Below are 25373 nucleotides of genomic sequence, written 5' to 3'. Positions count from 1 at the left end.
ATAAAACATTAATCCTGTCTACTACAGCACTGTCTGTCTCTTTGCTATGCCCATAGAGAGAATTATGCAGCAGGCAGTGACCTTGGAGCAGGCCGGGTGGATGTCCCCGGGTTCCTGTGCTTAACTCAGGAAAGTATCTAAATGGAGCCTCTTGATTTTCACTTATATCTACTCAGACATCCGTTCCCTTGTCCGAGGATCCCTAGAGCGCTCTTCCAGCCTCCTACCCTCGAAGGCAGGGCGGTGGCCCCGCCCCCCACCTGGCCCCGCCCACCGCGCTGGTCCCGCCCCTGCCCGGTCCCGCCCACCAGGTGTCAGCCCCCGCCCCGCCCCTTCCCAACCGCCAACGGCCGCGGCGCGAGGCAGCGCTCGGCTCGCACCGGCCACCGCGTCGCTCCGCCGCAGCCGGACGGCCCGACCAGGCGCCCCTCGGACCCGAGCCCCGGTCCTTGTCGGGCTGCGGCGTCCCCGGAGGGCGTGGCCGGTGCGCCCTACCTGGCCGCTCGTTCCAGGTGCGCGGCCGGAGTGGGGCCAGGGGCGATGCCCGACCCCGCGTCCCTCTGTCGCCATGGAAGAGGCCCCTCTGCTGGGCGCCATGTCCGGCCCGGACGATGAGATGGTGACCGACCTTTTCTGCCCGGAGCGGCCCTTCGTCCCGGAGGGCCTGGCCCTGAGCCCCGCCGTGGGGGTGAAGCCCGAGCAGGACGAGCTGCCCGTGCTGGGCGACGCCTACCTGGGCGCCGCGGACCCCGCCGAGCCGCTGCTGCGCGCGCTCAGCCCGCCGCCCGGCGCCGACTGCCCGGGCGAGGTGCAGGCCGCGCTGCTCGGGGACTTCCCCGGGCTCCCCGAGCTGCGCGCCCCGGAGGACGCCGCGCCGCCCGCCTACAGCGTGCACGTCCTGTCCTCGCTGCTGCCCGCGCCGCGCGGCCCGGCGCTGGTGCCGCTGGGCGCCGGAGTGCGGGTGATTCCAGTAAGAGCCGCCAGGGGGCGGGCCCCGCGGGTCACCGAGTCCAAACGCATCCCCGGGGGCGCGGGTCCACAGCAAGAGTCCCTCTGGCCCGTAGCATCCCCGGGAGTCACTGATCCCGACAGGTGACTGTGCCCTGGGTCAAAGCGGCCCGGAGGTGCAGACGTCTCCGGAGAGGGAAGAGCAGAGAAGGGTTAACTTGACCGCTGCTGTTGCCGGCTTCTTTGGGGAGGGAGCCTGACTTAGGGCGCTCAGGTGTCTGCATCTTGTGTCCGTTGGGTTTTATCCTGCGGTTCTGGGGATCCCACGGGCTGGGCCAGCACTCTAGCACCGAGCCCCAACCCAATCTCACCTTAGGGTCTTTTCTTTGAATGCAGCAGACTTGTCAATCACACCAGGGAATCAGAGTTGGTATCCATTTGCTGAGCTTAGAATCCAGGTTCCCTCTGAGGAGGAGGAATGGTTCTTATGTGATAGAGATCAGAGTCTAAATCTTGCGGATTCTCAACGCATGGGTCTCTTTAGCAAAGAAGAGCCACTGGTAATTTTCTGCTTTCTTCTTGCTGAAACTAAATGAGTCAGATTTCAAAGGAAACAAATTCACCTTGGTCCCAGAAAGGACCCGGCTTGGAATACTGGATACCTCACATGTTCACACAGGTCAGTTAGCTCTAGAGTGGGCTTTTCTGCTGAGATGACTGAGCCTGTCATAAGCCACACAGCGGAGCTTCACTTTCTGCTTTTCTCTTTTGTCCTACTCACTGCTCCTCAGTCTCCAGAAGATGTGGGGCAGAGGCTGGGGCTCCTACAGTGCTCAGTTTGTCCTCAGAGGAACCCTGGAGCCCCCAGCCCCAGGGCCAAGGCCTCCCTCAGCACTGTTTGCAGTTGGCTCCAAACGTCAGAAACCCATTTTGCCACCAAGCAGAGCTGGGGAGTCTCAGCACCTCTGCCTGCTGCTCCCAGATGGGCACCCTCCCTCTCCAAGTGGAGCCAGGGCAGGGCAGAGAATTAGCTGATGTTAACGATGGTGACACAATCTTCTAATGTCATCCAAATTTAACAGATTGTTGGCTTGACAAAGGAGAAACTTTCATTTTTTATTTTTTATGGACAATTTCCTGATTCATTAATAAAATGAAAAAGAACAGGGATATATTTATCATTTAAACTGAATGGAATTGTTTTCCAGTAAATATGCAGAGTGAATTACTATTTTCTTTTTTCTGGAGATTCATTCCCACATATTGACCTTCATTTAGATTCTGTGAAAGTGGAATTTTGCTGTAATATGAATAATTTTTGCTGAAGTATGTTAAGATATTAGTTGCACAGGGCTGAGGAGATTAACTATTTACTACATAAATGTTGGTTGGTTTGGGGGAGGTAAATCTAAATGTGGGAGGTCGGATGTGCATGGCAAGTTCCCCAACACAGCAAGCAGAAGAAAATTTTAATATTTCTGTATGTCTATAAAACTTGAGAGTCTAACTAAGGCTATAACTTGAAATGTAGCTAAACTTTCCTGTATGTGTTAAGATCTACACCTAGATGCTAGTCTACTGGGCTAAGTATTTGCCAGTATGTGGTGCTTGTTGTTTGAACCTCTGCTTTTACTAGGTTAGACCAAGCTTGAGTCAGCACTCAACATTTTGAGACCGTTCCCTGTTGGTGATTTCATGTGATATTACCCTAGAATCACGACCTGTTGGAGGACTTTACGATCTGCCCCTGCCCCCTGGTGTTTGAGGAGGTCACCTAGGCTCTGATAAGCAGCCTGGGCAGGCAGGGCGAGAGGTGGATGAGAGCCATGCAAAATGTGCCCTATCTCCCCACCCACCTTGTTCTCTTCACAAACTTAAAATCTTCCCAATTTTGAAACAAGCGTGATGGGTAATTTTTTTTTAACCGTTGGGACATTTAAACTTTTTAAAAATTCATTTGATTTTTCAGTAATGCCACTTTATTTCTCCCTGTTTCTAGTAATTTGGCGGATGTGTCATTGAGTTGACAAGGATGGCTTGAAACAGAGCTGCTGACCAGCTTGGTGTCTCTGGCCTATAATCCCAGCTGTTCAACAGGCTGAGGCAGGAGATCGCAAGTTTGAGGCCAGCCTCAGCAAATTAGTGAGACCCTGTCTCAGAAAATAAAGAGGCTGGAGACACAGCTCAGTGATAGCGAACCCCGGGTTCAATCCCCAGAGCCAAAAAAGAAAAAGGCGGGGCACAGGGAATAGAATAGAATCAAAAGCTGGGGCTGGTTTCCAGTGCTCACTGTTTCTTATTATTGTCTTACTACTACAGCAGGAAGGGGCTACTTTTAAATTTAAGATATTACTTTTAAAACATTACCAGTGATAAATACATTATACTAATACTAAAACACCACAAGTACTTTGGGCTTCGTGAGGAAAAAGCAAAACAGTTTGACTGGATGGTTTAATAGGCCTAAGGTGCATGCTGAAAGGCACCCGAGGAGGGTCAGCGGTTCAGGTGACCCTCGGTCCACAGGGCTCCCAACTCCAGTGGAGTAGGGGCTGTTGAGAGGCGCCAGACCCAGTGGGGCCCTTTGGTCATTTAGAGCGGACTCTGGAAATAGCAGAAGCAGCACTTCATTTCCCATCGCCACATGCACGGCACAGACAGACGGTTTTGTTCCTCTGGGTCCTCAGCCCCAGGTGAGGCTGGCGGATGCCGTCTCCCCTTCTCGTTGCCCGTGGGGTGGGGGTGAGTGGTCTTAGAAGCCCCAGGGAGGAAGGAGCCACTGTGGTCAGGAGGCCGTTTAACGCGTGACTTAACGCAGAGCTCCAATCTAGGTCTTCTGTGCTGTGCCCCGTGTCTTCTCTGAAATGACCACTGCTCTTCTAGGTCGAGGTCAAGGAAGGGGGTGGCAGTGTCGCAAGTGACAACCCCGAGGAAGCCGCCTTCCAGAGTCCTCTTGCTCAGGAGTCCTGTTGCACCTTCCTGTCATCCCAAGAAACAGAGGATGCCCCTAGCTGCTCTCGCAAGAAAGACTCCGGCCCGATGGTAAATATGCCAAGAAAGGCGCGGATGGCCGGCTCCTGGTAAATGCCGCCCGCTATCTCTGACTCCACTTGTCTGTTGAACCAGCGCTTTTGGTTGTCTCATCTGCCAAGGGGCAATGTCCACGGGAGCATTCACCTTTCACCTCCTAACCTCTAGGATCCCCATTTTTACTCCATCTTAGCCAGGCAAACAAGGATTGGGACCTTGCTGTGTTTCTTGAGGAGAGTGACCAGAAGTCTGTCAGCCCACGCAGAGCCAGGGGTCAGGCACTGAGCTGGGTGCCCTGTGGTTTGGCATCCTAGTGGGGCTGGGCCCCTTCTCCTGTAACAGGAAGCTGTGCCTGTGTCTGTGCCACCTGGCCTGGACCACAGTGGGTGCTCAGTGAGCGCTGTCGATCCTGAGATTAATGGGCCGACCCGGCTCGCTGAGGATTCATCAGTGTCAGAATCCAAATGGGGATCTGGCAGTGCTAACCAGGCCCAGGAAGATCCATGTGGCTTTTTAAGATTCTCTAGTTCTTAGAAAATTCAAAACTGTCCTTGTGGTAAATAAGAGGAGCTTTTAAAAAACCAACCACTTGTTAAGTAATAATATGTGCATGTGGCAGGAAATAACTGCTTATAGAACTACGTTTATTGTACAGATGTACCTGGGCATGGCCACAGAGAACAGAGGACATGACGGGGATAGCCAAGTCCAGCTGGAACAGGTTCCATGAGCAGTCTGTACTCATGTGGGATGTGCAGTTAAGGACAGGGCAGGGGAGCTCAGTGTGAGGCCTCTTAAACAAGTCTCTGTTGTCAGAAAGTGGAGGAGACAGGGCGGGCCCTCTGTTGGCACTTGGTAAGCACCGCAGAGAAGTCTCTGGGGGGGCTTTTTAGGGAGCAGCTATTGAACAGGAAGAAACAGAACAGATGTGTAGCTTCCCATCTTCCCCTAAAACTTCAACCCTGGATTAAAGCTCTTTTCTGATTGAAGTTCTTTTAGGTTTAGATTCCTGGAGGAATGGAATCTGACCGCTCTTTTTCATTTTAGGTGATATGTCAGTTGAAAGGGGGGGCACAGATGCTGTGCATAGAGCATTCTGGCACAAGAGAGCTCAAGGCCCTTCACTTGGTTCCCCAGCATCAAGACCAGAATAATTATCTACAGTCAGGTACAAAGTGATGAGTGAAAATCCTATCCTCTGTCGTGTATAAGCTGGAACGAGAGTGAAAGGGGCAGGGAGGGGCCGAGCAGGCGGCTTGGCAAGCTGCTCTCCCTCCCCTGAGTCACCACCAAGGATGCGGAGGCCTAGGAAAGGAAGTGTGCTCAGCCTGCAGGGCTGTGGCAGGGAGGACGCGGGCTTCTCCACCCAGGCTCAGGACACAGAGCTCTGCTGCACCCTCACTGTCAGGAAGGTCTTTTTTAGCACCTTTAGGCCAAAGAAATACCTTTCAGTTCCAGTAAAAAGAATTTGGTCCAAATAGCTTAATAAGTATTTATTTCTAGCAACTTAGTAACCATTTGAAGAGAAGAAGACACACACATTGAGCATAGTTGATATGGTGCTGGACAGATGTCACTGGGCTTTCTTTAAAACATATCATCCACCTAGTGCCCTGGCCAACTTGTTGCCACACCCAGACACCTTGGCACACAGTTTGGGAACCTGGGCTGTAGCACCATTTCCTTAGCACAGTGGACCACCCTTGAGGCTCCGCTCCTGCAACTTTATGATGGAAAAATAAACGAAAGGGTATAATAGGTGAAAACAAAACAATCACAACAAAGATTGACCTGAAAATTTTCATAGAATTAAAAACATACAAACAGGATCAAACTAAGTTTCAATAACTTCATGCATGATCAAGCCATATTACATTTTGCCCTTCCTCCCGCACACAAGCGGAAGAGGAACAACTGTGTGCATTGTTAACTTTAACTGTCTTCCTTACAGATGTCCCAAAGCCAATGACTACTTTAGTAGGAAGATTTTTGCCAGTACCAGCAAAATTAAATCTCATTGCACAACAAGTGAGTCGTTGTTTTAATACAAAAGTACAGTTGGGCATTAATGTCTCTTGAAATTTCAGTTGTTGTGGTTGAAGTTACTCAGGAACCATAATGTATCATACAGTTAAAAATCAACAGCAAGGGCTAGGAATGTGGTTCAGTGGTGCAGCACTTGCCCATCAGGCGGAACAGTGTGAACAATGCCTCAGCAACTTTGTGAGACCCTGTCTCAGAACAAAAAATAAAAAGAGCTGGGGATGTGGCTTAGTGGTTAAGCGCCCCGGGTTCGCTCCCCAGTGCCCAAGAAAGCAACAGTGAACCCTTTGGTAGGCACTGGATCCCTTTACTATAGACAGGCTCTGGAGGGAGGAGGAAGCTGTGGACCCAGCTCCTTGCCATCTCCGTAATCCCTGCGCCCCTGTCCTGCCACCTCAAGGCCAGCACTGTACCCCATTTGCCAATTTTCAGCCTGAACCAATGGAAGCATGTGTGGAGTTTCCATCGGCCGAGAAAAGTTTACCACAGGTGTTTCAGGGTGAGCCCAGGAGCCCATATGACAGGGAAATGGGATATCTCAGACACCCAGTGGAGACGCTGGGCAGGAGGGAGAAGGCTGGGATGGCCAGCAGCGGGTGCGTGACCTGAGGCAGTTAGGCAAATGTGTCAAGGCCAGGAGAAAGAGGGTTCTGGGCAGTGCCGGACACAGGAGTGCCAGCCTGGCTGGTGAGCACTGAGGGAGCCCCCACCACCACTGCAGCCCCAGCTCCCAGCAGTCAGGAAGGCAGCCTGCATGTTCTTCCACCCCAAGATCTCGCGCCACAGACGCCCGTCACCACAGCTCCCCCTCCTTCCTGTATTTCCCTGACCATGTTGATTACTGTCCCCACCGTGCCCCCCCCCCCGACCTCTTATCTCAGGGACAATTTTTTCAGCAGGACTTTTGCTGTGTCCTAGAATCCCTCTCTTCCTTGCCAGACTCCCAGTTGTCCGTTCCTTAGACTCTCACTGCTTGAGCGTGGTGCAAGATGGGAAGTACGCCACAGGTCCCACCCCAGGGGGATTTGACCCCCCAATCGAGACCCTGGGGAGGGTGCACACAGCCCAGTAGGAGGGTGGTCTCCCTGCATCTTCTGGCTCTGACAGGCTTCGATGTCACACAGCTGAAGGGGGCAGAAGAGAAAAGGCAAAGGGGTGAATAAGACGTGTGGTTTCCATTGCTGCACTTCTTGAAGAAAGCTCATTTTTGGAAGATGGAGGGACAGGGAGGGGATGTAAACAATGATGTTCAAATCATCTAGAACCTACTTTCATCTAGAACCCTAACTTAATCTAGAACTCATTTCTTCAAGTTTCTGATGAGAGGGCAGGGGGTCAGGGGTGGTTTGCCGTCGCCCCTCGCCTGGTGAGGGATGGGAGGAAGAACACAACCCAGAGCCTGCCTGCTGCTTCTGAGGTTGTTAGGACCGACTATAAATTTTTGCGTTTTGGTGCTGGGGACTGAACACGGCGCACTTGATCACTGGGCCACATCCCAGCCCTTTTCAGTTTTATTTTGAGACAGGGTTTTGCTAAGTTGCTGAGAACTTTGCAAAGTTGCTAAGGTTGGCCTTGCACTTGCCATCCTCCTGCATTAGCCTCCCTCCTGAGTTAGTGTCACAGGTGTGGCTACTGCACCTGGCCTTTAAATATTTTTTTAAACAGACAAAAATTAGTGGTTGCCAATGAGATGTCAAATATCAAAATCTTTTATGTATATATTAAAACATAAAAATAATAATACTCTCAGTTAATGGATCATGTAATGGACTTTACTTCAAAACTGATATTTCATAAAAAAGAAATATCCTTGGCAGCCAACTGATAGCTGTATGCTGTCCCCTGCGGCCCCTACCCTCCCTGCCTTCTTTCTCTCTGCATCCCCGGGTTGGGGCTTTCGTGCGCACGGGGCCTGCGTCCAGGCAGGCCTGCAAGATGGCCTCAGCCTATTACTGGATTTGTCTGGAAACAAGGCGTGGCAGGGGCTGGGAAGGAGTGGGCAGAGACCCAGGGTGAGAGAAGCTTGCAGGTGTGGAGCTGGTGGGTGCTGTGAACACACCTGCTAATTCCAAGAACTTTTGCCTCTGATTTTTTGCAGCTGGACAGCGGGGCCCGCCCCTCGGCAGTTACTGGGCCTGCTTTCCCCACAGGATCAGCTCTTCCAGGACCACCCAAAATCGCTTTGGCTGGGTAAGGATTAAAGCAATAAGTTGGTACTTCCTTTAATGTCAGTCTAAGAGGCTTCGTGTGCATCTGGGACGTCCTTCTGTGCCATAGGACTAGCTTTGCCTGCACCCTTCATGGCCCCTGGAAGTCAGCTGCATCGGGCAGCACTGCTAGCGAGCTTGCTGCACACCTGTGCTTCGGAGTTGCTGGAAAGGCGGATCGGCAACCGCCCTCTCTCCATTGTGCTGTCCACTGTCCTGTGTGGCTATTTCAGAGCTTGTGGCCATTTCTGGCCAAGTCTATTTTTCACATAGATTCTGGTCATGTTGATCTGTTTCTTTTTTGCTATCATTAATGCAAGTAATGCCGCGGCAGCCTCTTGACATGGACAGTGGCTCTGCCAGCCACCTGGTGGGAAGTGGGTGCCGCTCTGTGGTCCTGCTTTCAGGATCTCCAGGTGGACGTGGTCTGCACTTAGCCAGGTCCTTATCTCGCCATTTTAAAGCTGTGTTTGTAATTGTACCAAGTTAAACTAAGCAAGCTGGTTGAAACACGTGGTCAAGTTCACATTCACATACTAACTGTGGGCTAAGCCTGTGCTCTGAGCCACCGTGGCTGCTCTCTGGGTCCTGTATTGATGTGGAGGTCAGTCTGCTCCTGCCTCCAAGAGCTATTCACTACAGTCAGGGCAGCCGTTCATGTGGGCCTTGAGGACAGCGGGTCAGACACTGTGAAAGGCAGACCTGGCTCTAGTGCCTTCTGGGCTCCCACAAGTCCCTCCCTCAGACAGTGAGCAGTCCTGGCCTTGGAAAGCCTGAGGCCAGTTGTTTGGGGCTGGAGCACCAGGCTGTTGAGTGGACCATTTGGAGGGGCTCTGGAGACAGTGGACTTGGTCCACATGTGTGCCTCTGCTGTGGACGGCAGCCCAGGGACCTGCTGCTTCAGCTTAAGCAGCTGCCTCTGGAGCTGGTTGCACTGCTGTGCGGAGCCTGCGAGGACTTTCACTGAGGGAAGGGGAGACTGGGGAGCCTGTCTCCACGCTTCCCTCTCTGGGTGCTGGGGACCCGTGAGGATGTGCTTGGTATTATGGCAGCTGTCCTGTCTCGGCGGCTGTTAATGGTTTTTGAGGAAGCAAAGATGACCCAAGCAGCTTCCTGGTTCCACTGCCAGCATTGCACCTGGCTTGCCCAGGACGGTCTGGAGGTCACAGGCCGCAGGGGGCTCACTGTAGCTTGTTGAGACCTGGAGACATCCGGTGAGCTGTGTTGCGCCACTGTGCACTTTGGTGCCTCTGGAACATCCAGGAAATTTGATGCTTCTAAGCTGCGCATACTCAAAACTGCGGGCCATGTGAGGCTGGCTGCCGGGCAGCCCATATGTCCCCACAGCGGGACAGCTCTCTCTGTTTCTCCTCCCCCTCCTCCTCTCCCTCCTCCTCCTCCCCCCCCTCCTCCTCCTCTTCCTCCCCCTCCTCCTCTCCCTCCTCTTCCTCCCCCTCCTCCCCCTCCCCGTCCTCCTCCCCGTCCTCCTCCTCCCACTCCTCCTCCTCCTCCTCCTCCTCCCCCTCCCCCTCCTCCTCCTCCTCCTCTTCCTCCTCATCCTCATCCTCCTCTCCTCCTCCATATTAGGTTTTCTCAACCAGTCACACACTTCTCTTCCTTTCGAGGTAATCGTGCAGGCCACAGAAGCTTTCCCTGTTTAAAGGATGTGTCAGAAACATGAGCTTTGTGTTTGTTTGTTTTCCTGCAAATAATTACTTGACTTGCTGTCATTCCCCTGAATCAGCTGATGGCTTTGTCTCAGCATGCGCAAGCTCATGGTGTGCTGGGATCTCTGCCAAGGTTCATTTGCGGCAGTCGGAGGGCTGCAGCTGGCGCTTCATTCCGTGTGAGTTCCCAGCCGCGACCCTCTCACTCTCCCTCTCGACGCTTCTCTGGATGCCTCTTCCAACCTCCACAAGACGACCAGGGCACGTTGGGTCTGCAGATTTCAGAAAAGACACTGTCATCCCCCTGGCTCCAGCCGCTCTAACCTGGAGATGATGTGGAAGCAGGTTGGCTTGGGCCACCTGCTTCTCCTTAGAATTGGGAGGTGACTGCTAACTCACTAACGGTTTATTAGCATATTAATAAAATCCATCTCCTGTCACTCTATGTAGCATTAGTGACCCAATTGCCAGTCAGGCTATGAAGGTGGGTCCTGACACGTGCTCATGCTGTGGGTTTGGGGACACACTGAGCATCATCATAAAGAACACCCAGGAGCCTGCATCTCTGGGGTCTCTTCCTTAAACGGAGGGTGATCTCCTTGCAGTGTAGTCCATTTATAATTGTTTTGAGGCAGAGCTGCCCAGATCTCCTTCTGACTCTCTGATTTTTAGGTTGGCACTAAGAAGGTGGTCAAATATTGTCAGAGCCATCTGGTTTTCATGACAGCTGGCCGGTCCCTTCCGGTCCCCTGTGGCTTTAGGGGAGGCATTCTTTTGACCAACAATCAAGAAGATCACACCCTTAAAAGCTGATGCCAAGTCCACTCCTTCCTTAACAGAGCCAGTTTACTCCTTCCATCTGTGTTAACCAGCCTGCCTGAATTTGGGGTCATTTATGATCAGTATGAAATGACAGCAGATTAGATGCCATCCTGCATTTTCTAAATGTGCAGTTGCTTGTGTCTCGTGTCCCGGTTATTTGGTGGATTCCTCAGCAAGTGGAAGGGATAAAGCACTCATCACCACGCTGACCACATGGTGGCCTCCTCCTGACACTGTAGGACTCTTCTCATTTTGGAATGTCTCCACCCTAAATAGCTTGGTTCCTCTGAACAGGAAGTGCCAGCGCCTCCCCCCCCAGCACCCAGCTCAGGGCAGATCAGGCAGGGCCCAGGGCAGGAACACTGAAGCTGGTGTCAGAGCCCCTGCTCTGAGCAGGCCCAGGTCTGCCCCACAGGTGGACTGGCCAGGGGGCAGAATAGCTAGCCCTGCCACTTCCAGCACCATGAGAATCACCAAGGGGTCACACTAGCTGAATACCAAACAGTACAGCGTTCAGTGACACGGTCTACAGTGGGAGGGCGCTCCAGAGGGGACCTGGCTGGTGCGTAGTGAGACAGACTAGATGAGAGCTGGGGGGACACTGGGCCAGAGCTGGAGGCAAAGGCAGCTCTCCAGGGGGTTGAGGGTAGGGCCCAGAGTGCAGGAGGCAGGGCACGGGCCTTTGCCAGGTCGTGACCACAGAGCCCAGGGCCCTGCTCTGCTGGTGCTGCTCTAGCTCCTGTGGCGGCCTTGGGCCAGGAGGTGTTGTGCCTGCAGGGATAAACCCTCCACATGACCTTAAGAGGCACGGTGCCCAGTGCACAGGGCACACACCCATGTCAGGAGGACCCTCCTTTTCACCATGGCCTTTTGGACCTCGGCATGTCTGGCATCCCCAGTCCCCACAGGGAGTGCCCGTGCGAGCAGGGCCTGCCCCCAGCCCAGCAGCAGTAGAGGTGCACCAGAGCGGGGCTCGTCCCCCCCAGGGATCAGCGATTCCCAGGCTGATCCCTGCCTGTGGTCAGGGAGGTCCCCGGAGATCTTGTGACTAGAAACGCGCCTGCGGCTGCTGGTAATACCACGGTGCCCGCCCTGGCGTGAAGCTCAGCCGAGGCTTACCCACGGTTCCTCATCATGCGTCCTGTTGGTGTCAGGCTACGGGGAGACTGCTGGGGGGAGGGCGCGCAGAATAGAGGTTCACTCAGGTCAGGGAGAGGGCTTAGGAGGCGTCCTTGGCCAGTGTGGAGAGAAGCAGGCACCTGCTCCCTGACCCCACCGGATCCCTGGGCAAGCGCCAGTGGGTCTGGCGAGCTAGCGAGCAGTGTCACCACCTAGATATACCTGTCGAACGGTATCATTTCATGATCAGACACCAATAGATAATGCCTAGCAATGTCTGGTTGGGAGTCTCAGTGTTTGTTCAGAGCACCAGCTGCTTAGCTAATTCTCTTTCCACAGAGTAACATTTTCTGAAAACATTTTCTTTTTTAATCTTTATAGAGTAACTCTTAGTTCATGGGACTCAAAGTCTAAAAAGCCATGTAACTGTACCAAATCCCAGTGTCTGAAATTGTAAGTAATCACAAATCCTTCCTTATTAAATATGAAATAAGGGTGTTAGAAGGCAGCGAGCGAGCACAGTGCAGGGGAGCAGCGTGGCCAGCGTGCCGTGCTGCACTTGATCCTCAACGCCCGCCTGGGCTCCAGGCAGCAGCGTGGTGTGGATCTTTTGGTGCTGTCCTCAGAATGGCCCTGCCCACCCTTTGAGGGTGTGGACTTTCTTGGACTTTGGTTCACAGCGCTGGCCCCTCTGGCAGGGGCTGGACATGTCAGTCATCTTGGTTGAGCATTAACTGTGACATGTCCACATCCTATTTCCTAAAGTCTGATGAATTGGTTTACTCTATATTGAAATCTTTTTCAGAAAAATCTCCCCCAGGGGTACCAACTCCCAGGAGGCTCCTCCAGGGGTGGTAGGGCAGACTGTCAAGCCACACTGGGGCTGCAGGAGACAGGAGGCTGAAGAGGAAGTGGCCTGGCCGTGCCTGGCAGATCCCTGAGCTGGGTGCCCTCTCCCTGCGGGTTTGGTTTGTCTGGTGTGCCTGCCAGCCTGGTCCCACCGTGGAGGGCAGCGGGTCCTGGCCCGTGTCTGCAGCCGAACCACAGACCCCTGGTGTTTCCTTTGCAGGGCTCCTGAGGACCCTGAGAGCTGCACTGAGGGACATGAAGTGGGGGCACGCGTGGGTGAAATCCAGACGTTTCCGAAACTGATTTCTGTGCACAGTAGTGGTGGTGTCTAGGTTGACTGGGTGCACGCCCCGGGCCTCTCAAACACCAGGGCCAGGCTGCTCTAGGTGCCGCTTGCTGAGGAGGGCCGGCAGGGCAAGAGGCCGTGGTCTGGGCGTCCAGGGTGTCCAGGGCGGCAGCCACACTCCTTAGCTGCTGGCAGGATTTGGGGACTGGGCAGGTCATGAGCCTAGGGGGTTGCAATTGGGGCTTTTCTCAATTTTTATATATTTTAAACATTTATTTTCTTCATAATTAGCTTATTAAGGCACCAAATGTAAACCCCACTTTTATAACAGGATTTCTTGAGATAGGAAGTGACGTGTTAACTTGTAAACCTCTGGACAATAATTTCAGTAAGAGATTAAGCCCTCTGCCCTGGTGTTAGGGGGTCTCTTCCTCTTTTCTGAGCACTCCAAAAGTAGGAGTTGGTTTTATACCATGGGTGTAGATTATTCTTCACGACAATTTTAATTGGCTCACATGTCCACTTTAAACAAGTCCAGACTCTGTCCTAATCCCTCCATTCTAGCTCCATTTTTGCTGAGGTACTGGGTGGGATTGGGCGGAATCCTTCCTAGTCTCTAGTTTCTGTTGCCCTCAGCTGGCTGCTATGGAAGGTGGGGCCAGTTCCTGGTGCCACTTCTTCAAGGGCTGTGTCCCTCTATTAGCCAGACTGCTCTTTGCCACAGCACTTGGTGGGATGGAGGGTGGAGGCTGGTGATGCTTTTTGTATCTCCTGTTGCTTATTCATGCTTCAGTTCCTTCTTTTACATTTAAAAGATGGAGTAATTCAGGCTCTACGGCTTGTTCTTCTGGTATTCAAAGCCCCTGGTGCTGGTTCCTGTCTTGAGTTTCACCCTTAGGCTTCCTACCTCAAGTGCTGTGGGACTTAGGATGTGCAGTTCATGGTTAGACTCTGCATGCGGTGTCTGTGGATACACTTGGCCTGAGGATACACTCCTTCAGAGAAAATGTGTGTGCTTCTGCCTGGAGCTCGGTGCTCTTCCAACTTGGACGGCTTAAAATTTGGGGCTAAATTTTTTTTTCAGGCCGAGCATATTATAAGTTCAGATTTAAATAAATGAGCCCTCCCTCCCACAGCCAATGCTCTGGGATACAGATCCTTGCCATTGATCGGGGGAGGTTTTAAAAATTTTTATCTATTTATTTAGCAGAGTCCCAAGAAATGTTTATGCAATTTTGTGTGATTTATCTATTTCTTATAAAAGTATTCAGTGACCTCTCAGAGTGAATCTGCCTATTTCTCCTTGTGATCCCACTTGGGGAGTGTGTCGGACCTCTGCAGCAGAGGACATGGACGTCGTGATTGCAGTCCTTCCACGGCTGTCATTGACTCCATGTCCCAAGCCACCGGCCTCAGCACCTTCTGCTGTGGAGGGCTGCACCCGCGCCTTCTGTGGCTGGTGTCAGCAAGGCGCACTGTATGTATCCTTTCGTTTCCACACTTGCTGTGTGGTAGTCCTTTTGCTTAGGTGTGCCTTCTGCAAGGTAAATACGGATGGATTTTTTTTTTTTTTTTCATACCAGGGATTGAACCCAGGGGCACTTAACCACCACGAGTCACATCCCAGCCCTTTTTTTAAATTTTGAGACAGGGTCTCACTAGGTTGCTTACAGCTTTGCTAAGTTGCTGTGATCCTACCTCAGCCTCCTGAGCCGCTGGGATTACAGGCGTGCACCACCCCACCTGGCTACCGCTGGATTTTTAAGAAAGCAAATATGGGTTTGGAATATAGTTGAGTGCTAAGATGGCCTAAAATGCTCAAGGTCCTGGGTTCGACTCCCAGCACCATAAACTGAACAGACACCCAAATGTGAACAAAAGGCAGGTCTAGTGGTCCCCGTGTTTAACACTTCTGGGATCCATGGGCATTCCTTGTCTGGGGGTTAATATGTGCCGGCTCACCTGTGCCATCTTCATTTCCTGGAGTCGTGATATTTACATTTTTGATTTTCTTTTTCACTCAAATGGCAGCGATTCCATTCATTCTAGTCTGCACCTGGCTTTTAAAAATTGTGGGGAGGTTTGCACTGCATCAAATTCAGCATTCCAACACTTTAAAGTGTGTGATTGGGGCTGTGAAGACAGGCGAGGTGCTGTGGAGCTCTGCCACCACCCACTGCAGGGTCTTTTAGCATCCAAGCAGGAGCCCTGTGCCTGTTAAACTCTGCTCCCAGCCCTGGGAACTGTTCTGCATTCCATCTCTACACTGGCCTGTCCGAAGGAGTTCATGTAAGTGGAACCATGAAGTCTTTGCCACTGTGACTGGCTTATTTAGCTAGTGTTCCTAAGGTGTCACCCATGGTGAAGCATGTTTCAGAGCCTCATTCATTTTCTAGGCTGAGTAATATTCCATTGCATGTGTAGGCTGCATTTGTCACCTGCTGTGGGTGGACACGGGGTTGCTCCTACCTTTGACTGCCACAAGTGCTGCTGCCCTGATTGTAGGTGGCGTGTATCTGAGCCCCATCTGCTATTCTTCTGTGCATGCCCAAGAGGGTTGCAGGGTCACGAGGTGCCTGTGTCACCTCTTGAGGAACTGCATGCTGTCTTCCCCACAGGGCACCTTTTGCACTGCCACAGCAGTGCCTGGCTCCACTTCATTTTGTGTTTTCAATTTCTGTTTTTTCTTTGCCCTTTTTTGCCTGAAGCTTCTGCCCAATGGCAAAGTGGAGGGAAGGAGAGGGAGAGCAGGGCCTGGTCCCAGCAGACAGGCAGCTGTGCTTGCTCACTCACTGTCACAGCACAAGCACTTTGGAGAGCCTGTGATTCAGGAACAGGTGTCGAGACAGCTGCGGCCCTGCCGCCCAGCAGTCGGTGTCTAGCTGGGGAGGCCTTTATGAGCAGGAGCACCTCAGGGACGGTGGCTGGGCAGTGCAGCCAGGGAGGCTCCCTAAGGAGATGCAGAGGGCGAGTGAGGAGGCTGTTCAGGACTGGGGGCAGGTCCAGCAGGCCAGCAGGGAGGCCAGCAGGGAGGCCGCAGGAGGATTTGGACACAAGTGCTCAGTTCCCAGCCAGGAGGTGGCTGGTGCCCCACTGTGGGAGTCCATGTAGCAGAGGAGTGCTCGAGGTCATAGGACCAAGAGTGCACTGTTTCTACGCAAGCTTGCCTGCCCCACAGCATGAGCCAATGTCAGAGCCCCAAACCAGGACCAGGGCACAAGTACCACCCCCCCACCCCCCCCACCCCCCCACCCCCCGCACGTCTTCTGCCACACCAGGAGGTCCCCATGTTCGGCTTCCTGGCTCCTGGGTCCTGTGTCTCCCTCCTGGGTCCCGGCCTTGTTGGGCGTGGGGAGCCATTCCTCAGGCCTCCGGGTCTGACACCGTCCCAGTCTGTCTCCATGCTTAGAAGATGGCTGGGCTGGGAGCAGGTGGTCAGTTGGGGCCTTTCCCCAGCCTCCTGGGGGCCTGGCCACCCTGCCGGGCCTGCCTCCTCTGTCTGAGCCTCCTGCGAGGCCGCCAGCCTCACTCTTTCTGGAGCTGCACAGACCTCTCTGTTCTGGGTGCATGCAGGGAACCTCTCGGCACTGCCCGTCTACGTCTGTCTGTTCTGCGGAGCCTAGGCCTGGCAGGCTCCCTTCCTCTCCACTCCTACCGGCTAGCTCCCCCTCCCGCGCCCCGCTCTGGGTTTCTGGAATCCTGTCTGATGAGCCTGGGTTCTGGCCTGTCCCCGCCTCCTTTCCCTCACTGCTGTTTTCTTCTTCTTCCGTCCTGGTTTCCTCACCTTCCCTCCCTCGAGCTGTGCGTCTCCATGACTGCTCTTTATTTTCTAGATTTTAAAAACATACCATTCCTCTTAAGATCATTTGCTTGTTTAATGAATTCAAGGCCTCAAGGCCACAGATGCCCCTCCCTCCAAGTCTCCTTGTCTCTGCTTCCGTGGCCTGTCTGTCCTCACAGTATGTGATGTCTGGGTCCCTCTGCTCGTGGTGAGAGCCCTGGGGCCTGGCGAGGCTCACAGTGTTGCTTGGGTGACTTCTTGGGAGCCTCATGTCAGCCTGCCTGGGCGTTTCCCCTGGGGCTGGGCAGAGTCCTCCAGGGCTAGAGGCCTGAGGCGGAGAGGGAAAAGGAAGCGGCCCAATGTCAGTTTCTTCCTCCTGTGCCCCACAGCACCCCCCTCCTGGCTTTACCCCAGAGAGCGAGGGGGTGGGGACAGGAGGGCTCTGGGGGCTGAGGGTCTCCGAGGCAGAGTTCAGCCCACACTCCACTGAGCCCAGTCACCTCCCCCGCCCCGCCCCAGGAGCCCCCCCTCCCCCGCCCCTCCAGGGCTCCTGAGGCAGGTGCTCAGCTCTTTCCTCTGACTTGTGGAGTCTCAGCCTCTGATTTCCACCTCCCTCCCTCCCTTCTCTCTGTCTTCCTGAAACACCTGCCTGTGCTCTTGGCCCCACAGAGGCTCTGTGTCCCCTGTCCCCAGGAGGGAACCTTCCCATGGGCCTTTTGTGCAGCAAGTTTGTTTCTAAGTCACCCCCCCCCCCCGGAGGCCACCATCCCAGGACCCTGTTTCCATGGGAGCCTCTGGCCTAAGTTGGACTTTTATATCCCAGCCTTTGTCTTCTCTCTCCTGCATGCCCAGGCTGTGGCCAGCCGAACTCTGGGTCACCTGAGACTGCAGGTGCCCCAGGACAGCCCAAGCCACTCCAGAGCTCACTAGAGTCACAGTCCTTGTCTTCTTGGCCCCGAGGGTTCTCCTTAACTCTCCTGCTGGGTTCACGTGCATTAAAAAATAGTTTAACAATATGAAAATAATAAACATAAAAGCACAGTGCCTAGGAATCCCGCCGCAGAGATGCTGTGACAGCTGGTCCGCCCGCTGCTGGGCGCCTGCACAGTCCATGCTGATCTGCCGCAGCCCTGAGGCAAGGCTCCTTGGTCTCCATTCCACAGCTCGAGGCCCACAGAGAATGGCCCAGATCAGGCAGCTGAGGAGCTGGGGGCAGAGCTGAAGGGAAACCCGAGCTGAAGTGCTTCTGAAGGAGTCCTGCCCCCCTTCGCTGGTCACGCTGAAGCCAGGGAGTGGCTGACGAGCTGGCCCACACCTCTCGAGGGTCAGCTGTGGGCAGGGCTGCAGGGTCCTGGTCTCCATGCCGGTTGGATCCACTCTCCAGCCCCAGCACAGAACCTGAAGATGTGCCACCACAGGCCGCCGCCCGCCCCTCCTCCCGCTGTGCTTCCCATCTGCAGTTCCTGGTTATGGATGTGGAATGAAGGGGACGGAGCCCAGCTCCTCCTGTGGACTCTCACCCCCACCTGCAGCCAGCAGATGGGCCTGGAGGACTGGTGGCCAGACGGCTCTGTGTTATTTGGTGTTTCTCCTCCCCAACTCCCTGTGCTCCTGGGAAAGCGGCAGAGGGAACTCGGGGCCAGAAATGATTGACAACAGGCACCTTCCCGGAGCCCTCTTGCCTTGCAAAATCCTACGCTGTGATACTAATGGCTTTAACGCGTTTCTTTCTCCTGTGTTAGACATGGCAGAGCATCACCCCAGCCAATCTAGTTTCTGTAAAAAGGCGTTGGCATCCCCTAGGTCAGAGCCTGGCCACAGCCTGCACGTGTGCGCTGCTTCTCACCACGGTGCACTGGTGCACCGACTCACACTGCGGTTTTCTTCACAGGTACTGTGACTGCTTCGCCAGCGGGGACTTTTGTAATAATTGCAATTGTAACAACTGTTGCAACAATTTGCGACATGAAATTGAACGCTTTAAAGCCATTAAGGTAAGGCATCTTAAAAACGTGTTTGAGACATTCCCAAAATGATCTGCAGAGATTCCTAATCTCAGGATTGGGAAACCCAGTGTGGGTCTCCTCTGCAGGCGGGTACCTGTGCCCTGGTCCTGGTTTGGGGCTCTGACACTGGCTCATGCTGTGGGGCAGGCAAGCTTGCGTAGAAACAGTGCAGGTGCAGGGGAGTGGCGGGTCCTCCAGGGAGAGGGCTGAGGAGCACCCTGGGCCCTGGCCCTTTGTAAGTTGAATGCCCTCTGAAGGCACATGTGACCTCCTGGGGCCCAAACCCCCTGCTGCAGACGGGGGCCTGTGTTTATCCCCATTTACAGACACAGGTAATCAGGGGGACAGGAAGGACACCAGCTCTAGGAGCACTTCCTGGGGAAATTGAGGTCCGGCCACTGGGCCTGGAGACCACCATGAGCCAGTGGAACAAAATGGTACTCCTCAAATAACTTAACTCCCCTCTTTGAGCTATGAATAAACCACCTAGAAATACCTTCCTGATTCCGATCAGCCAGGTCTGTTGGACAGAAGGTAACAAAGACACTTGTCAGCCTCAGGGTAGCCACGTGTAATTTAGAGATAAAGGTCACCATCTACAATTAAAATGTAAAAAATTTACTTTGAACCTTGGATTTCTCAGGCATTGCTGATAGGAATGTGGATTGGTGATAGGAATTGGGAAATTGCTGGGCAGTATCTGGTGGAGCTGACCATCTGTATGGCCTGGCCTAGCCGTTTCCTTCAGGGACATGTGTGTAAATGTCCACCCAAGACTTGCACGAGCATCTCAGGGCAGCCGTACTCACAAATCCCAGCCTGGAAGCACCCTGACCCTCGGGGTAGACTCTGCAGTGGAATCCACACACCGGTGGAAAGGCCAGGGCAGCTGAGGGCAGCAGCGATGCGTCCAGCTGGGGGCTGCACAGAGAAGCTGGCTATGAGAGGATGAAGCCCTGGTGAAGCCCAGCGCGAGCAGACAGAGCCGTCCAGCCATAGAGCTTTGTCCTCTGCCAGGGTGCAGCAACGGGAACAGGGCAGCCTGCGACCTGGCTGGGTGGGTGCACAGGGGTGCGCAGGCCTGCGACACTGCACCTGCAGGGATGTGCGCTGCTGTGCACTCTGGTCGTGACCAAGATGTCTGTATGAAGTCGCACGCTCCAGGGCGGTGCTGTGCGGTGGCCCGCCGCTGCCACACTAGGTGCTGGTGCCTTGTGTCCTACGCACCCAGGAGGGAGGGCACAAGGACCTCCGCTGGGACTTCTGTGGTGTCTGAGTGTTTGCGGAGAGCAACAATCACGCTCCTTTGAAAATACAAAGAGCCCCCGGTTGAGACCTGGGCTCTGGAGTGGCCGGGACTTGGCCTGGCCTCCACACCTGCTGCGTGTTATTTACCTGCCCCGTGTCTCCTCTGCTTCATCTGCAAGAAAACAGCGGCGTCAGCATCTCCCTCCTGGTGCCGAGAGGTTCCAGAGAAACCAGAGCTCTCGGACCCTGGTCCCTGTGGGGAGGAGCGGACATGTCCCTGTGGAGAGGAGCAGGGACGTGGCTTCCTGGCCTCTCTGCTGTCTGCGGGCGTGACTGTGAGGGCAGCGGGCGCCTGGGAAGCCCCCACAGAGGGAGAGGCGCCCAGCCAGACCCCAGCCGGGCTGCTGCAGCAGCGGGGTCAGTGTGGGCGCCTGGCGGAGGCTTTCCTGATGGCGTCTCCGTTTCTGTCGTTTCTGTCGTAGGCTTGTCTGGACAGAAATCCTGAAGCGTTCCAACCAAAAATCGGGAAAGGAAAGCTGGGGGACGCCAAGCCACGGCACACCAAGGGCTGCAACTGCAAGCGGTCGGGCTGCCTGAAGAATTACTGCGAGTGCTATGAGGTGCGTGGCCGGCCAAGAGAGCTCCTGGCCTTTCCTTCCTGGGCCCTCGGGGGCCTCGCTGGGCATTCACCTGGGTGCCCCTGGGCCGTGTCCGCCCCTCGCCCACCTTGGGCTTTGTCCTCTGCGCCAGCTGCTCCACGTGCTGGAGCACCCAGGGGCTGGAGCACCCAGGGGCTGGAGCACCCGGGGGCTGGAGCACCCACGTGCTGGAGCACCCAGGGGCTGGAGACCCAGGGGCTGGAGCACCCAGGGCCTGGCACTTGATGGGTCCCAGGGAGCTGTGCCTCCTCCCCTGAGCACAGCGGGGGCCAGAGTGCTCCCGTGGGGCCTAGGTGATCCCCGGCTTCCATTGGTCAGGCCGCCGTCTGGGCTGGCTCTCCCTGGCTCTTAGTTCCCTCAGAGACCAGAACTGGACAGCCAGCTGACAGAGTGAGGCCCAGACCCAAGCTCAAGAAGAACCCTCCTGATTCTGGGAAACGCTGAAAGATCCAAGAGGGCAACCTAGCAGCCCCCAGCTAGGATTCTGAGAACCTGTCGGAGACGCTGCAGACATGGAGTGGCGCCATCCGGGGACTCCTTGCAGCCAAGTGCCCTCACTGCCCACCACCTTCCCTCCGTTGACCCAGCCCACTCTCCATAGGCTGAGGCCATGCCAGAGAGTGGCCCACAGGTCGTGCAGGCAAAGTGTCTAGTGCAGCCTCGACACCAGAACATCCTGACACCATGCCCAGAGGTGGGGGAGGCGGCACAGGTGCCCTGCTGCAGCTCTGAGCAGCAGGGAGCAGAGGGAGGTCAGGGCTGCAGCAGAGGAGGCTAAAAGCCATGGGGCCAGCTCGGCCTAAGGCTGCATGGGCAGGGAGGTGGACCTGGAAGACACCCTCCTGAGCTCACAGCACCAGGAAGGACCAGACTCGGGGTGCACCCAGCAGCAAGCAGGTCGGGTCTCCCCTGACCTCAGACCTGCCCCGGTGGCTTTCTCACCCACTGACTCACCTCTGCACAGGAGCAGGGCCTGCCTCATGCCTTCCATGTGAAGGGGAGGCTGTGGAGCTGGGGTGTCACAGACCAGCCAGACCAGGCTTTGTGCAAAGCAAGAGTCAGATGGAGAGCTGGGCTCAGGGTCACACCTGTAGTCCCAATGTGTAGTCTCAGGAGGCTGAGGCAGGAGGATTGCAAGTGTGAGGCCAGTCTGGGTAACTTAGTGAAGGCCCTGGAAAAGTCAGATGAGCCCTGCCGGGCTGCAGTGCAGAAAGGAGGGTGAGCCCCCACGGTGGCTGCACCTCGGTATTCCCAGGCACAGCACCACAGCGCTCACTCCTCTTGACATCTGTTGGGTTTTTGGTATGAAAATTGTGGATTGTACATGATCGAATATAAGTAAAGAATATTATTAAAGTCCAAACAGAAGCATTTTATGTTCCAGGCCAAGATCATGTGCTCTTCTATTTGCAAATGCGTCGGTTGCAAAAACTACGAGGAGAGCCCAGAGCGAAAGACGCTGACGAACATGCCAAGCTACGTGGAGGTGGCGGATCTTGAAGGCAGCCATCATTTGTCACCAACTAGATTTTCAGGACTACCGAGGTTCAGAAAAGACAGGTAGGTACCCCGAACCCACAGGGTGGTGAGGTTAGTTGGGAGGACAACGGAAAGCTGGGGAGGTGAGCGAGCGTCCGCAGGGCGGGCCTGGGGCGGGAGGAAGGGAGGCGCCTACCCTCGAGGCCCACTAGGTTTCCTTGGAAGCCCTGCTGCCAAAACTGCTTGTCCTGCTTGGCCTCATTGGAGGTGCCCTGTTCTGCACAAGGCAAAGGCCTGGCCAGGGCCACCAGCAGGGCCAGCGCCTCCCCTGGCCATGCGCCTGGACAGCAGAGGTGGGGACAGCAGAGGCGAGGTGCAGAGCTGCTCTGACCCAGCAGCCCCCTCCGGAGGCAACAGGGGCTGCGAGCAGCTGGACGGTCTCTGCTTGCTGCTTCCAAAGCCCAGCATGATCCTGGAGGCTTTCAGAGGTGGGCGGTGCAGCTCAGTGGGAAGTGACTCCAAGTCTCACAGGGTGTGGAGGGTGAGGCCACAGTGGGCATGGCGTGGCATGTCCTCGGGGCCACATGCATCCTGTAGCTCCCGATGGCCTATGGGGAGGAGGGCAGGCACCCTGCCAGGCATTGGTGGAGCCACCTTCCTTACACTGATCGGCTGCCTGGGGTCCCTGTTCTGAGAGTCCCATGTCCCCAAGCCCTGCCAAGCCCTCGTGTCCCACAGCGCAGCTCAGGAGCCTCTGGGTTGGGTGGGTGGACCAAATTCTGAAAAAATATGGACTCTGTCAGGAGCGGGTGTGAGAGTGAGGCAGATTGGCCTGCCGGTGTTGCTCCTCCCAATTCGCCCTGTGCGTTGGCCAGAGGCAGCATGGATTGTAGCAGGGACTTCAGGCTGGCATGGCGAGCCACATTCTGCAGAGCAGGAAGGCGCTCAGACAGCCCCTGCCCTCCTCCTGCAGGCGGCTCTCCTCCTGCATCTCCTGGGAGGTGGTGGAGGCCACCTGCGCCTGCCTGCTGGCTCAGGGCGAGGAGGCGGAGAAGGAGCACTGCTCCGAGTGCCTGGCGGAGCAGATGATCCTGGAGGAATTCGGAAGATGTTTGTCGCAGATTCTCCGCATCGAGTTTAAGTCCAAGGGGTTAAAAATCGAGTCAAGTACCATGTAGTATAGCAAGCCCTGAGTGCATGCAAACACGTACCTCGGCATTCTGAGGAAGCTCTGGTTCAGAAAGGTGGTTGGAGGAGCAAGAGGCCAGCCTGCGGCCACACGAGCCAAACAAGGCCGAGCTCTTAGCTAGGCGCGGTGGCTCACGCCTGTCATCCTAGTAGCTTGGGAGGCTGAGGCAGGAGGACCACAGGTTCAAGCCAGCCTCAGCAACTTGGAGAGACCCTGTCTCAGAATAAAATAAAAAATAAAAAGGGATGGGAATGTAGCTTAGTGGTAGAGCATCCCTGATGCCAAAAAATAAATAAAATAAAACCTCATGGAGCTCTGGTCTGCACCAGGCCTGGAGAGTTGCCCGAGGGGCTCAGCAGGGCGCCTTGTTTGAGGAAGGCATGGCACAGGAGTCTTCTCTCCAGGGAGTGGGCTGCCCTGCAGGAAAAACCAGGGTGGTTTTGGTTTTGGTTTGTGTGTTTTGTTTTTCAAATGATTTAGAAGTAAATTCTCCAGAGAGCTGTTATGGTGTGACATACAGTTTCTGAGGAGCCACTGAGCACCTCAGAGCACATCTGCAGTGTGGAGGTCCCCCAAGACTCACAGGGTCACCAGCCTTCCAAAGCCACCAGGACAGGCAGGTGGGGCCCACAGGCCAGGCTAGCAGCAGGAGGGCTGAGTCACAGGACTTCAAATTGTATTTAGTTTCTCATACATTTCTACTCAAATTGAGGAAAAGCTCTATTATCCAATTAACTTCTCCAGAATTATTGTTATTATTAAATGTAAAGCTCGGCTAGAGTAATTAGTTTGCAGAAGCCAGCACGTAAGATTGGTTATTGACTCTTTTGGTTCTATTATAAACGTAAAAATTAATAAAAATTTCCAAAGTCTTCAATTGTCATATTTAACTTAGTAATTGGAAATACATGCATCTAAAAAATAGCCTCCCTGAGACATAGTGAAGTCGGGTTCTTTCCTTTTCTGCGTTCTTTAGCCGCCTTGGTCACTTTGAATGCTAGGACACTCGGGTTGGCGCCATGCAATGGCAGTGGAGGAGACTGGTGGCGGGGCCAGCGCGGCACATCAGTGAGCCACGAGCAGAGCCTGGTTCTGACCCAGGCCGCCTCCTTTAAGCCCCCTTGGCCTCCTGGGTGAAGGCAGACGCAGGCGCCAGGAGCCTCCCCGCCCCACGGCCCTAGTCTAAAGCAGCGAGGTGATTACACATAACCTGCACCTCGGTCCTCTCTAGGTCACTCCTAGCACAAGATGCAGCTTTGTCAACAGTTGTTGGTAGAGTGTAGTTTTTATTTGCATTTTTAAATTCTTTATTTTCAGTGTGCGTTGGTTGGGTCTGAGGTGCAGAAACAGAGTTCAGCACAGGGGACTGTCCCACAGGGATGCAGCTGGCTCTCGGTGTTTTCCCCGGGAAGTAAAGAAGTCACCTTCTGTGGCTCCTTTGAGAACTGTCACCTCACCCATCTCTTTGCCACCACACCCCCACTAACCCTGGCCCCGCTCCCCTTGGCTCCCTCCTTCTGATTCCTAAAAGGAAGGAAGGGTCTGGAAGGGGAGAAGGAGGCCTCTGGACAGTGGGCACTACCAGTCCACCACCCACCATCTGCCAGAGGCCTGTGGCTGGCAGGAGCAGGGCTCTGCAGGAACCCGGGCTGGGCACTGTTGGCCCAGTGGCTGACTCCCCAGGGAGCCAATGTGGTGAGGCAACAACCAGCCAACAGAGGTGGGTGACAAGCCTTCCATTAGGTGGCTAGGGACCTACTGGGAACCTGGAGCAGGAAGGGTGCCCTTACAAGGGGACTCTGGCTCAGAGTCCTGGGGGTCCTCAAGGAGTTGGCCAGGCATCAGGAGGGCCGTGGGCACTGGCCTCCAGCAGGTGGGGCGGGGTAGCAGCTGCAGTGGGTCCTGGCCTGAGGGCTGAGCCAGGAGGCTGGGGGCAGCTCCGTGGTGACAGGCCCCTGCATGGGCGTGGCAAGACACCAGATAGCCCAGGCTGAGCTTGGTGTGAGAGGGCCAGCCCAGGCTGTCCTGGACCAGCAGGGG

The 25373-nt window shown here is 54.8% G+C and overlaps 1 protein-coding gene across 2 annotated transcripts; it reads left to right on the top strand.

Annotated features, from left to right (window-relative positions):
* Positions 1 to 82: 82 nt before the first annotated feature.
* Tesmin (testis expressed metallothionein like protein) lies at positions 83 to 24205 on the top strand. Of its 2 annotated transcripts, XM_076844850.2 has the most exons (10): positions 898 to 970; positions 1493 to 1627; positions 3832 to 3990; positions 5026 to 5146; positions 5930 to 6006; positions 8120 to 8211; positions 18644 to 18746; positions 20489 to 20626; positions 22050 to 22225; positions 23118 to 24205. In XM_076844850.2, exons 2-10 carry the CDS (start codon positions 1541 to 1543, stop codon positions 23320 to 23322), a joined length of 1158 nt encoding a protein of 385 aa, XP_076700965.1. In that variant the 5' UTR covers positions 898 to 970; positions 1493 to 1540; the 3' UTR covers positions 23323 to 24205. The 2 variants fall into 2 exon arrangements, with proteins under 2 accessions (XP_076700964.2, XP_076700965.1); XM_076844849.2 differs by lacking the exon at positions 1493 to 1627 and having other exon boundaries at positions 83 to 970.
* Positions 24206 to 25373: the final 1168 nt, after the last annotated feature.

This window comes from Callospermophilus lateralis, chromosome 2 (assembly GCF_048772815.1).
Source record: "Callospermophilus lateralis isolate mCalLat2 chromosome 2, mCalLat2.hap1, whole genome shotgun sequence".
Taxonomy (NCBI): domain Eukaryota; kingdom Metazoa; phylum Chordata; class Mammalia; order Rodentia; family Sciuridae; genus Callospermophilus; species Callospermophilus lateralis.
This window is presented reverse-complemented; position numbering and strand designations above follow the sequence as displayed.